The 15,089-nt window shown below is 29.8% G+C and overlaps 1 protein-coding gene across 1 annotated transcript; it reads right to left on the bottom strand.

Moving 5' to 3' along the window:
* Positions 1-1,852: 1,852 nt before the first annotated feature.
* Positions 1,853-2,610, bottom strand: LOC105797960 (zinc finger protein ZAT11). Its single transcript, XM_012627823.2, has one exon. It carries the CDS (start codon positions 2,480-2,482, stop codon positions 1,979-1,981), a length of 504 nt encoding a protein of 167 aa, XP_012483277.1. The 5' UTR covers positions 2,483-2,610; the 3' UTR covers positions 1,853-1,978.
* Positions 2,611-15,089: the final 12,479 nt, after the last annotated feature.

The raw sequence follows: 15,089 nt of genomic DNA, 5'->3' as shown, positions 1-15,089 counted from the left end.
TCACTATAGTGAAGTTAGAAAATTTTTTAGAGACCGAAATTAAATTATATATTTTTACGATAGTAAAAATATAATTTCACCATTTTAATATCTATATTTTTATAATTTTTAAAGAATTAAATTAAAATTTTATCATTTTAAAGAGGAGTTAAAAATATAATTTTACCTTTATTAATTTAAATTTTTATAATTTTAAAGAGCGGTAAATGAAATTTTTTGGGGTCGAGCCTGCCAATCCCGACTACCCCTACTTTTATATGTATATATATATTTAGTACAATTGTGATTTAAACTTAAGCTATAACCTAAGAATATGAATATTCAACCAATAAACTAGGTCTTACATATTAATATAGATTGTCAATAAGCTAACGAGTCACTATCGGACTCTGATTTTCTGAAACGCAAAAAGGTCTTGTGGGAACTTGGTAAAAAATTGAGTCTTTTGAGCCATAAGGAATGAGGAAGAGGTCGTTAAGGAGCTGATGCAGATTGAATATAGATTGTTAAGGGGATGATAAAGGGAGTTCCTTTGTTTTATGATTGTCGTTCTTGTTGTGCTGTGTTTTAGGTGATGACACTCGATATGTTGTACTATTTGGTGTTTGGATATTTCAATTGGATTTGGAGGCAAGTTTTTGTTTTATTATCGTTTTCCTAAGGTGGGGATATTTTTTCATGGTTGGTGGTGCTATGATCTTTGTATGGACACTGATCTCTTGTTGGTTTTGTTGGGCGAGGTGTTTGGTGGTTTCTACTGCGAGATTATTGGATTTGATATGCTTTGAGTCGTACAATTTTGGAGTTTCTTGTAGGCACTTGTATGTTTTGTTTGCGGCTTTGAAAGGGTGATTTTCGCTCTTGAACTGATTGTTAATTAATTTTTTGCTGGTGTTGGTGATCTTTTTTATGCATTCTGTTTTCTGAGGAGTTGTAAATGTTTGGATTTACTATTTTGTTGTTGATGTGTGTTTTGTAGGTGTCTTTAGGCATGTTGTATTGTCTTTATCTCTAACTTTTTGGTTAGTTCTCCTTTTATGGGATTTAAAAATATTTTATTGACTAGTATATTTGTAATGCATATTTTTATAACTTGAAATAAAGAATAAATGCATGCTTTATTTGTAAAAAGAAACTAAATAAACTTGCACAAGAGTGAAATTATTATTTTTTAACTCTAAATAAAGGAAAAAAATGCATTATCTATTTTTTAAAAGAAACTAGACAAAATTGCACAAATTACTTGTCTTAAAAGACTTTGAAAGAAGCAAGCCATAGTGAAGAGACCAAAGTTCAGCTATTGTATTGATAGTATGACCAGGAAACCTATGCAATTCAATGATCTATTCATGGCCAGCACCCGCACTCCTAAGATTACAAATGGCTGAGCCATCCTTATGGAGCTTAAAAAATCCAGGAGAGGGAGGAACCTGTTTGACTTGGACGAGGGAAGGAGAGCCGGTGTGTTTCCCACTGCTCGAAAGGGAAAGAATTGGGAGGCTAGCAATTTGGGAAAATTACTTGGGTTTGGAGTGTTTCCAAAAATGATATTTGTTGCCTCGGATGAAGTGAATAAAGACAATACTCCAAGGGGTATTGTGATGTTTAATTTAGCAGGGAGCTTTGAAAGCATATTAGTCTTGAGCCAATCCGTGAATGGGAGTGAGAGGGAATGCTAAGCTTTTTGCCATTGGCTTAAGAGTGAAGGAGCATTCTCGCAGTAAGTGCTTGAAGAAAAATTTTTTTTTTTTGTGGGAAGAATTATGTTGAGTTACTTTTGGTTCTATTCAACTTCATTAAAATTATGTTGATTTAAACAAGCGGTATGTTTTGTTGGAAACTGGAACATAAATTGATGGGAAGAAATGAATGTAATATTATTAAAAGATTAGATTAGATCTACGAACAAATGAAAACAAATTAAAGAATAGAACACAAAAGAAGAAGAAGAAAAAGCATTTGAATGGATGGTATTGTATCAAATGCAAAGATCAACCTTGGGAGCCTTGTTCCCAAATAGAACTTGCAAATCGTTCTCCAAAGGAGTCAAATTCAAGTCCAAGCAAACAACCCTCCGACTGCTATTCGATCTCTTCAACACCGGTACTGTCGGGACAAGCGGAAACGGCGAGAAGCTTTCGTTCATGGCAGCTCGATGCCTCCTCATATGGCCACCCAAAGCTTGCCCCATTGAAAACTCTTGGCCGCAAATGGAGCACTCATGAGTCTTAGGCTTGGTTGATAAACTAAGGAATTGTGTTGTTTCATTTGGTTTGTCCCCCATTAGTTTGGGTCTCTTGTGGCTAGCCCGGTGACCTCCCAATGCTTGGAAGGATGGGAAGCAACGGTGACAAGTTTTGCACTCGAAAACCTCGCTCACCGAATGCTCCTTAGGCTTGGTTTGGAGGCCCTGAGATAGCAGCATTAGACATTTAGCAATGTCAAACCCCTGAATCTCTACACTTTCTCTTTCTCTTTTCATTGCTCAGCTGACAGGTATAACTCACAGATCTGATTACTATGAAACCTGGGTTTTGTTTTGATGTGAATGGTGACAAGCATCGCTCATGTTTGAGTTTTATATAGAGGAGGAACCAACTCTCACCTCTCAATGCTCACAGCGGAGAAGTTTGACTAATAAATAGACTATTCATAAAGACAACTACTCCCATTTGTCTGCGGAGTCAACAAAGCGAAAACATGAGTTTTGGAATGAAACCCACGCGTCTTGTGTTGAAATAATTAAATAAAATACGTCTAGATTTAGTCAAACGTGAGGAGGGTGCTTTTGCATTTTGCGGTCACGAGCGGCGAGCTATAATGGCTATACTGGTGACTGTTGATGAAGCTTCCGCTACTTTTTGTTCTCCAACATCTCATTTAAACCGACACTTATTAACGATTCTTCGAGACCCTTAGATAAACTTTGAAGATACCAAATGGCATGCATATATCTACATGATATGCAATTTGTTTTGATATTTTTAATCACATTCCTTCCCTTTGGTATATATGATTTATGTTCATTACTTATACATTATACTAATCAACTTTTCATACTAGAATGACTTGGATTCAATTTAAAGAATGCTCAAGCATCAACTTTTCTTCAAAACATCAATCTTTATTTTTATTTTTTTCATATTTCAAAGTTGTTTAATATCATTATTTTTTTTTTTGAATTATTGGTGTGATATTTTTTTGGCGAATTACAATAACAAGACAAAACTCCAACAATAAATACAATTAGTGCAAATCACGTAGACGTAAAATCATGTAGACGTTGTTTCGGGGGAAAAAACATCACCCGGGAAAAAAAACATCATGTCTTTTAGTTGCATTTTGAATTTAAAATCTAGAACCCAAATTATGAGAAGGTCCAGTGATGGTCCACTGCCTCAGAGCCGCCAGGTTATGTAGTCATTGTTTACATCATGCCAGGTTCTCTGTACCCCATAAATATAGAAGGAAGTTGAGTTATTTATGGTTTTTTCTTTTAATAATTAGTTTGTATTATCGAGTGCAATGCAATGGCAGAGCCTAGTAGAGGATTCAAAAATTGTTAGGATTTAAAATAAAAAATAGTAATATTTGTTAGAAATAAAATATGAGAAAAAATTTAAATAATTAATTAAAAATTATTTTTGGTTATTAATATTTTAATATATATACCAGTAATTGGCATAATATGTTATTAATTTAATTAAATTGGATTTTGAATTGAGTTTTAACTTTTACGAATTGTATTTGGGAATTGAGCTTAATTTCTTTTTATTTTGGACTTGATATTTGTGTTATAATTAGTTTATTTTGAATTGGATAATAATGGGTATATTTTGCTATAAAAAGTAATGAGTCTACTATTTGAGTTTGAGCTTGGTATAATATATTTGGGTGTTGGAATGAATATGAATATTAGGTTTATAAATTTAATAAGAAACGTAAAATTATTCAATTTTCAATATAATAATAAACAATAAAAGATATTTTTGTCAATTCATATACATATAGTATAATAATAAATTTTACAGCAATTTTGTTATTTTATGTTAAAAAAAAAACCTCTATATTTTCCGTAGGACAAATCTAAATTGCATTATTATTGAAGTAAAATGAATTATTATATTTAAAATAAAAATATTTATAACTTAGAAATTCAAAATTATTTGAACTGATTATAGTTCGTGCAGCTTCATCCGAGCCCAAATTTAAAAAAATACGAGCTTGAAAACAATCTGAACCCAAAAAAATTTTTGCCCGAAAAAGTGTGAATTTAAAAAAAAAATTGAAATCGAAGACCCACTCGTATGGTTGGTTGCCTCCTCTTCTAAGTTCTAACAGGCCCTCTATTGTTCAATGCCCTGTTATGGGCGTTTAATTTTGTAGTTTTTGAAGCTGCGATTTTCCAACACAGTATGTTGGAGTTCATAAATGGGCTTTATCTGTTCACAGTGATCCATTAGGATTAGGTTGTGATATTAAATGGGCTTTAGCTCCAAGCCTAGATCACCTTCTTACTTAAAACATTTTCTCATTAATGAAGTCGAGAAATATAAAATGTTATAAAAATTACAAAAAATTATTAAAATTTATAAAAATAAATATTATTATATAATTATGAAAAATTGTAGTGACTCTCTTCGAGAGGAAAATTCAATATGGCTTTGTTTCCACGTAGCTTAAAGGGCTCTATCATATGCTTTTACACTGTCAATGGCAGAGTCAAAGGCTCTCATGGTCATCTTCTCGTACCCCTGTACTGGCAGGAGCCAGGTTGGGGTTCATGTTAACATTTGCTGGTGGAATCATAACATTAATAGGGGGACGATGTTGGGAGAAACTTGATTGCTTTAGCTAGTTTGGAATCTAAACATGAGATGGCTTAGAAAGAGAATCGTGGGATTTGACTTTTAAATAGAATGATTAAGATGGGAAGTTAGGGCTGAGTTGTGACTTTTATTATTATTATTATTATTATTTACTTGTGTGGCATGCCATATCAATGTACTAATTCATGTTACTATCACGTCAGCATCCCTTAACCATTAAACTAGTCAAAGATGATTTTTGTTTTCGAATGGATCAATTAACTTAATTGATTTTATAAGCTTTTAGTGAAAGATTTTTGGATATTTTTCCTTTTTCCTTTTTTTACCTTAAAACATTGTTGATAAAATGTTTATTTAAGGAAGAGGAAATTAAGTTCACACGAAGGTGCAGAAAGCATTTAGGTGATCAATAAATGTAAAGATAAATGTTTGAGAGTTATGATGATATTCTAGTAGAGTGATAATGTATACGTGCCTTGGTGTAGGTGGGTTATTTATATTGTTCATGGTTGGACCCTCGCTATGTAGATGTCTTGTTATTGGAGAGTTGATAGTTGAGTCACAAATCTTAAACACGTGTTTTTTGATGTAATTGGAGGATGTGTTGTCTTATTGAGAAGTGTTCATGTAAATCTCGATATTATTAATGCAGATCAATTTGCTCTTAGTAAATATAATTCTATGATTACATCTATGTTTAGTATGTTGGTTGACCACAGATGTATTTTGGTGAAGAATATTCAACTAATAACTCATTATTTGGGACGAATTTATAATAAAAAAAAATCATTAATTATGATTGTCTAATTAATGTTTGGGTTGTGATTTTAATTCTTTTCTTAAATTTTATTCTACTTCTATTTTAGTTGATTTATTTATTTTCTAGACGTTTCTTATTTTAGGCAAAGTGTTGGGATGGTTCTTAAGTCCAGATGTTTAAGCGGGACTCTAGTTTTTTCCCAGCTTTCTTAGCATTGCACCCAATAAATATATTCCCATTTCTAGGTTGGTTCAATGACTAGGAAAAACATTGATCATCAACTGCTTAAAACAAGCAACCATTCATCAATCCTCACCACTCTTTGCCAAACGCATTACCCATGTTACTCAACAACTAGAGAAGAGGTGCACGATTTAGCCACCTCTATAATTAGTTCCTCAGAAAGAAAAAAACTCAAATAACCATTCAGAAATTTGCAGGTTAATTATAAACAAAGCTTATACAAGAGTTGATTAAGAAATCAATGGCATCGTTTTAAACTACAACTTATCATTCGATTCAACGAATAAGAATCCAGAGCTCATTTATTGTTGGTGCACAATTGGATCCAAGGCTAATGCCTGAATCATGTTCTCCCATAAATGGAAGGACACCAAACAAAAGTGCGGCTAAACGTCATTGCTTAGCCAATTCATACAGCAAATTCAGAGCTTGTGGATGTTAGAATATAAAAAGCAAATAGAGGCATAGGAAGCATGTGCCATGAATCCCATTTAGTAACCCTGCAAATCGTATCAAAGGTTTTTAATATATATACTCAAAACTAACACTTGTTGATTTGGCAGACATGTCACCGCATGCAATTAAATATTCATCGTTTAACAATTCTGCTTTCATGAAATAATGCTTCACGTTTGTTCATGGTGTAATTTAATTGTAGGGGTCTTATGATTTGGTTTAAGTGGCTCATAGAAAGTTGCACTTTGAAAACCAATATTTTACTCTCAACCCATGCTCTTTTCCTTTTGGCTGCCTTTTCTTTTTTGTTCAACTTTTTGTTTAAAAATTAAATCTGGTAATTGAAGATTGATTATCATTTTACGAGTGATTCAGGCATTGATATTTGTTTATGACCCAAGATTTTAAAGAAGGATTGAGCATGGGAGAGATGAAAAAGGAGCTTAAACGGTGGTCCATGATAATAATGCTTTCCTTTCACTAATGAAAAAATCATAGCTGAAATTATATGGAGACCCCACATAATTGATCTTGTGGAGTTCATGATTAGGAGACTTAACTCTAATCATGTCAATTTAATCCCAAACTAATCAGATGCATTAATTTACAATTGGAGTTTTCATTAACTAATCCACTTATCATTGGAATATTAGCTTAAAGTTTGGTTTCACATGCCTTAATCACTCTCTCCATACCTACTTCCTACTTGTTTAAACGTACAATATGGAGTCCAGCTGATGAATCCAATATTCCATGGACATGTTCTTCTTCTCGACATAGATTAGGTTGACAATTTCGTTATAGAATATATACAATAATTTTGGTCTGATTTAGATTTAAATCTCTCAACTTCTTCAAGTGAATTTTTCGAATTATTGTTTGGTTGGAGGCAATAGATTAATATTATCCCAGCTTGAGCTTTCAACAAAGTTGGGAGACAAAACTCTGATTCAATTTGGAGACTATACGAGCCTATTGAGAGGTTTATCAACTCTAGATACTTCAAAAACTTTTCTTCATAAGATGTTCTATTTTTTAGTCAGATTCAAATTTTTATTTTTACATGTTCTTATGATTAAATTTAAATAAATATGTATTTTTATTTAAATAGTAATTTGAATTCACCTAAATTATTGAATAATAGTATGGTAATGTCTCTTTTCATCTACCATTGGATAAATTAAGTAGACTAGGAACGATATCACAAAGAAAATCAATGGGCAAGAATTAGAGTTTAATAAGCTATAACTTTTTTGGCTAATAAATTTGTAATATTTTATATGGGCAAGAAAAATTGTAATATTTTAAGAGATTATTTTATGCTTGAAGATAAGATCAAAGATTAAATAAGTAGCAATAAAATTTATTTAAAAGTTAAATTATCCGTATATTTTTTGGGTGTAAAATAAAATCTAACTGAACTAATTATCTAAAGCTTTAACAATCGTAACCCTACCATTCCAAGACTCTCCTAATACATCAGGTTCTAAATTTACTCTTCTGGATACTTCTGAATTATGCACTATGTTGTACTGTTTTGCCAACTTATCGAAATCTTAATAGAGTCCATAAAATTTTAAGATATACCTTGAAACACAAAGAGATTTCTATTCTTTCATATGCGACATACTAGTAAACTAAAACATATTTAAAGGTTTTAAATAAAAATAATAGATTCGAAAATAAATTTAAGTAAAAAATTAAGTCTATTTAAAACATAATGACGAATTCATGTATTGGCTTTATTATTATTGTTGGTATTATTCACCATTTTTCTTTCAACCTCGTGGAACAATATTATCGGACAAATTTCTGGATAAGGAAGACATAAATGAAGTTCGTCAATCAGTCCACCACTACCATTATTCTCCATTTCATGTTCTGAAAAATACAAGATGCTAGAATAAAAGAATACCCCCCCCCCCCCCCCATAGTCCTTAACAGCTGGAACCATATAATTAATTAATGATCCTATTTAAATTATTATTTAAATAAATGAAATATTTCAATTTAATTTAATAACCAAGAATATAGATTACTTTATTTAATAGAACCAAATCTCGCAATAGATTGTAGGAGTAATAGATAAATTGAATGGAAGTTTGTAAAGGAGATGACTGGGGCAGATGGCATAACAGCAGCCTTTGTAGGATACGAAGATCAACCATTTTATACGGAATGCACTCTATTTCAATGCATTTGGTTACATGTCAATACCCATCTGTCCGCTTAATTACAACTTCGCTAATATTTAATTTGATTGCTTCATATTCGTCCTCTGCCTTTGAGTGTCCAACACAAATTAGTGTTGCTTTCACTACAAAAGCATTCAATTTAACCCTTCTAAAATTCAATGTTAATAATAATTGATGGGATGATAATTAATAAAAAATACAAACCTAATTAGCTTTTAATTAATGGTTATAAGATAAGTTGGACATCAAATCTAAGGGAGATGAAATTAATCCTGAGAATCTGAGTGAAAAAGAAAAGCCAAAAAGTGCAACATTTTGTCAGGAAATCTACGAGTGTGACGAAACCTTATGCCTTACCTCTAGGTGTCTTGTAAAACATAGGTTAATCTTAAACTTTAGATTAAAATAATTGTTATCAATTTTAACAGAGTCACGCACATTTGGGGGTTAGGTTGTAGGCATGATTTGATGGAAATGTGGTGGACACATTGTTCTCAACCATTGGTGACCTTTTCAAAAACACCAAAATGAAAACATTTGTTTAATACAAATTCGTCAAAGGAGGCTGGGCTGAATCATTGTTTATATCAAAGGGAACAGGATTAAATGCACTTAAAAACATTCTTTACTAATCATAGGTGTCATTCGATTGCCTAGGTATTTTATTAATACAGGTGTTTAAACCGAATTAGGCTCTTCTTATATATAATTTTAATGGTTAAAAGTAGTACGTCAATAACACAGGTAGGCGCGGCGTCGGATTTTGATGGGCATTTTACCAGTCAACGGACCCCAAAAGTTACTAAACTTTCTAATGCCTAAACACTAATTGCACTTTCATTCTTTAATTTGACTCTTGCAAGTTTTGGAGATGTAAATATGCATAGTTTCGTTGAAAATAGTTATCATTATCATACTAATTATTATCAATCTAATGATGTTAGTCCGTTGGGTATTGATTTGTACTTTATATGGGTTTGTACATGGGCGAGCCTTAGATATATGGGTTCGCATTCTTATGTATGCGAACTCATTTTAAGTATGTATGTGTTAACCCTAATGTGGGTTACGTGTTATTATGCATGAAAATCTACCTAGTATGTCACATCTATAAATAGTGATCGTATCACATAAATACATAAAATTAACTCATCTGAGGAGATACACAGAAAAACACTCAACATGTATGTATGTAACGGTTTTTCTAAATTGATTCAGTTAAATTTTTGAGTCTTACGGATGATCAAATTAAGAAGATGGTTAGGTTATAGTCGTACAAACCAACTTAAAAAATGTCAATTTTGTCATAACCACAGGTTTTACTTTTTTACGTACCCTTTTCTCTAAACTTGTACAACTCAATTTTTATTTATATTAAAATTTTATTACACACGTATATATTTATTAATCATGTAAATAGAATACATATGTGCATTTAAAAATAATATATAACGAATAGTAAAATGCATGGTTTGAAACCAATAATAATAAAACATATCAAATATATACGAAATTAAAATAAAAAAAAATGGTGAGTAGAAAATTTATTTATATACGATGTGGATGAGAGAAAATATTTTATGTAAAAAAATATATTTTTAAAACATTACTCAATAATAATTATTGGTGTAGTGGTAAAAACTTGTTTAAAACATGTGTTTGATCCTTGGATAAGTTAACTTTAGTTATTTTATTTAAAGGTCATATAAAATTACGAAAAGACAAAACGCCATCAAATTAATAATAGTTTTCATCTAATAGGAAGGGTATGTTAGTCTTTTTCCAATTGAGTTTGTACCGATTAACCCATGATATCAACTTAGTCAGGGTATAAATAATAGTATAAATGAGTTGGTATCAATAGTCAATTAAATACTAACGTAGTCGGAAATGACTAAATTGAGGATAATTTTACAATATACAAATATTAATACGAGTATTTAGATATAAATAGTATCATGCTAGAATTTGAACATAGGAAAACATGATCTTTAGACAAATATTTTTTTCTTTATAAATATAATTGAAATGTTACTTAAAAAGATATCAAGGAGAATTTGATTAATTAATTATTATGTCGTTTTGGTTTAAATAAAATATATCATAGTCACTAAAAATGGGGTAAAATATATGAAAATGTATATTAATAGCAGAAAATTTAAAGTTTGTAAGTAAAGTTGAAAGGGTGATGTATAGAGTTTTAGGTGTTGAAATTTATTTGCAAAATTAATTTGTATATTGTTAAGTATGGTTCCTATTTCCAGTCAAATTTGAGAAATAATCTTTTAGTTAAACTCTGTTTATTTGTTTCAGACAAACACTGATTAGTTTAAATTATTTTATTATTATTTGACATATGAATTTAGGCTATAAATAGGCTCTTTTACAACCTTAGTAAAAACACCCATTAGAGATTAGAACTCGTAACACATTTAGAGAATTTTGTGTTTACGTTTTGAGGATTCTTTGTTTGCGGGTTTTTGGGGTTTAGTTTTATCTCCATCTTTTATACTATTCGTTTTTTTGCCATTATAGTAAAATTATCTTTGCTCGTGGTTTTTTATCCTCTTTGGAGGGTTTTTTCACGTTAAATTTGTGTGTTTAATTTCTCAATTTATTCCACTATTTTTGTTACTTGTTGCTTAATCGGGACGATCCCTAACATATACAATGTGTATATGAAATACTAAACTTTATATTTATCCATGCCTATCTATTATTTATGAGTTATGGAGTAGGTTGTCATGAATAGATGTTTAATTCTGATTAAAATAGTGGAAAATGTAATCCTGAAGGCTGTAAGTCAAGACCCATACCTAAGTTTCACCAACAATCTGACGATTGATTTTTCTTCCGTCTGTTGAAGCCATTAATCTTATAGGACTCCTACCACATTTCGCCAACCACTGAAACTAGCTACCTATTCCAGGTTTTTGAGTTTTTTGACTACTCTGGAATTCATGGATAAATATGCCATTCATCCCTATTTTCAATTAATTTAAATATGTCTTCCCAAATTTAAATTTTAATCATTATAATTTTACTTTTTAGATATTTTTCATATTTTAAAATTTAAATTCAATTATTAATATTTTTTATTAAATTAATTTACGTCACATTTTAAAATAAAAAATTACTTGGTAGCAATATAATTAAATTAAATTAAACTTGAATTTAATAAAATAATTTTAATAATATTAAGCGTTGAACTTAAATTTTAAGTTTTTAAAAAATATATATAAAAATAAATTCTAAATTTATTTGAACTTTTTCCATTCCATGCATGAACCTAAATAAATTCATATTTTCTTCGGTTTCAACTCTAAAATTTTATTTCCGGACAAGGAAAGAGAGGTGAATATACAACAACATATTACGACTTCTAGCGTAGGCTGAAACGGCAAATTAGATGAGTCTTGCAGCTGCCGGTGCCAATACTTGTTTGGCTTTAAATAAACACCCGATTTGACGTTTGATTTGATGTTTATAAATATCAAATACTTTAATAATTTGTATTCAATCTTAGTGCTATTACTTGAATTTATGTTTGAATTTTATTATCAGAATTTATTAAATAGATTTAACAAAATTTTAAAATATTTACGTCCAAACCAATTATCCACAATGGTCTGATATGAATAAAAATGAAAATATTTCTATTTAAATATTATTTAATTCTGTAATATCTAAATTTATAAAAATTAACTGAAGAGAGAAGATCAGACGACCACTCCTATATTAAGACGCTGTTTACCATTAACATAAAGATGTGGATTGAGTCTTAGTTCGATTAGTATCGGCATTATTACCAATGTAAAAAGGATTAAGTCTTAACTCAATTAACATTGGTATTGTTACCAATGCAGGAAGACGTGAGTTTGAGTGTGTTGAAACGCATTATCCTCCTATTTAAGTGTTGAAGAGCGGCCGTAAATAATTCTAAATATTCTGTAAAAAAGAATAGTACATACGATAAGAACCTATAATAAAATTAATATTAAAAAAATAAAAATAAAAAATAAAGTTTTCAATACAAAAGCTTTTATCTTAAGCCAAAAAAACCAATTTTTATGGCTTTTGAATTTTACGAATGCACGTTTGGTTGAAATTATTCTTTAACGCTCATTAAAATATATAGCATTGTATAATAGTTATATTTGCATGTAATTTTAATATCTTAATATTTTACTACAACTTCAGTTTATATATTCTATATATAATTAAATATTTTTTATTTTATAATATTATATTTAAAATAAATATTTTATTTTCTAAAAAAAGGAAGAAATTGGGACAAACAGTCGAATGAATGGTGTCAAAAGTGAAGATACTATTGAAACCCAACTTAAACGCATAGTCTTACAAGTAGGAAAAGATATGTTGGGTTTGATCATATGCAGTTATGGCGCCTACTTTGAAGTTACGTGACACAATATGTCCGTCTTCGTATTCATCCGCGAACTAAGAAATTATTTTAGAGGGTTGGAACTAAATTATGTTAATTTTATTATTTTAATAGTTTATATTTTTATAAATTTTAAAATATTAAATAAAAATTTTATATGTTTTTAATTTTAGAGAGGGCTAGAATGAATTCTCCAAATATATTTTAATTTATCAATTTGAATTTAATTAGTTATTAAAACTTGTAATAAATTATTGGTATAGTTGTAAATATAATATAAACAAACTTCATTTCGGAGAATATTGTGAAGAAAAGATGCATGGAAAAACCTATTTTAATTTCACTATGAGTTTGTATTTTATTATCCGCCACGCTCATCATGTTTATTTTGAAAATGCGTGATTATTTTTATAATAATGTCAATCTTCGTAATAAGAATAGGGTTTTTATTGACAATGCAATATGTTTTGTCATTAAATTTAATATTTTGAGTAATGATAAATTATTTTTAAAATATCATAATTTGGATATTTCCAACAACTTTAATGAGAAAAGGTTTGTGTGTATGTATTTCAATTTATTCTTAAAGGACTAAGAAAATAGAATTACCTAATTATTTTTAAATAACAGCATTTAATTTATTAACAAATATGTAATTTTATACACTATTGATACATAAATATAAATAGAAAAAAGAATAAAACTATAAATAACCAGAAGAAAAGTCAAAATATGCATGCATTTGCTCCTTACCATGAAGACCAATACGCGAAACCATTTTTCCATTTTTATTTTTGTCCTCTCGACGACTCAGGACAAGTGGTATAGAATCTTGGAATTAGAGCATGGTTTTTTTTTTAATACAAATAAATAAAATAAATAAATGTAGCAACTTCAATTAACACATGGTCTGTCTGTTCTAAATAATAAAACCATTATCCAATTTATGGAAATTTCTTGGGACCCTCGCATGAATAAGGTTTTTTTATCTATTTTTTCTTGTTAAGGAAATTTTAATTTACTCGAAATAATTATAAAACAATAAAATTTCGTAAAAGAAAAAAGTCAACCATAATAATTACACAAGACTGCAAGTTGGACAAATCAAGCAGCTGACATAATTAATTAAAATGGCAGCAAAATTCTGAATCCTTAATCACAAGTTTATATATGGTTTAAAATGGATTAGTTCTAATTACTGTATATATATATTTTATAGATTAAGATAAATATATATATATATATCAAAATTTGATGGTTAAATTTATTGGATATTATGTGTTCCAAGGTGTCCCTTAGAGCATTAATGAAGTCATCAAAGGTTTTTTTTGGTTGGGACAAACAATTTGTCACTGCTCGGAAACTAGAAGAAGGTAAGAGGTATATAACATTTTTTTCTTTAGCTCTGATAGGTAATTGGATCCAGATGTACACGGATGGAGTCGTTAAAGCAGATTCATGCTTCGCAACTGCAGGAGGAGTTATGCGATATTAGAACAGGAAGTGGATTTTAGGCTTTAACCAATGTTTGGGGACGTGTTCAGTCTTGGAAGCTGAGTTATGGGTCATCTTTAACGACTTGACCCTTATCTTGGATCAAGGTCATGACAGAGTGCTGATTAATATAGATAGTATGAAGGTAGTTCAGGCTAGTCGAGATAATTATTCAAGGGACTCAAATTCTACTCTGATCAGACGAATTTAACAGCTGTTGACTACAACACAACAATGGCAAATCTAACATATTTCGAGAGAAGAAAACGAAGTTGCAGACCACCAAACAAAAAATGGCTTGTTGCAATAATAGTAATATTAAACTGTTTGATCAACCGTCAAGGGGGTTTTTAGACTAGGCTTAGTATTTTCTTTATTATGTTTTTTCACAAAAAAAAAAGAGAGAGAATATTGGATATTATTAATTAAAGATGACTATGTGAATTCATTGGATTAAATTATAAATTTATTATCGATTTAAAAGTAAATTAAATATTAAATATATATTGGATATAGTACTTAATTGATATGATGTTTAATTATTATTAGAAGAAATTAATTGAGTCTTAACTCGATTAACAATGACATTGTTGCTAATTTAGGATGATGTGAGTTTAAATACATTGAAGTGCATTATGTTTCTATTATGGATTAAAGAGGACTATGTGTAATTTTAGATTAAAAATATCATTCTAGTTACAAGGTGA

This window comes from Gossypium raimondii, chromosome 9, assembly GCF_025698545.1.
Source record: "Gossypium raimondii isolate GPD5lz chromosome 9, ASM2569854v1, whole genome shotgun sequence".
NCBI lineage: Eukaryota > Viridiplantae > Streptophyta > Magnoliopsida > Malvales > Malvaceae > Gossypium > Gossypium raimondii.
Note: the sequence above shows the minus strand (reverse complement) of the source record. Positions and strands in the feature narration are given on the sequence as shown.

Excerpts from the sequence above, each read along its gene's own strand:
- LOC105797960 (XM_012627823.2), bottom strand. The coding sequence starts at position 2,482 with ATGAAAAGAGAAAGAGAAAGTGTAGAGATTCAGGGGTTTGACATTGCT.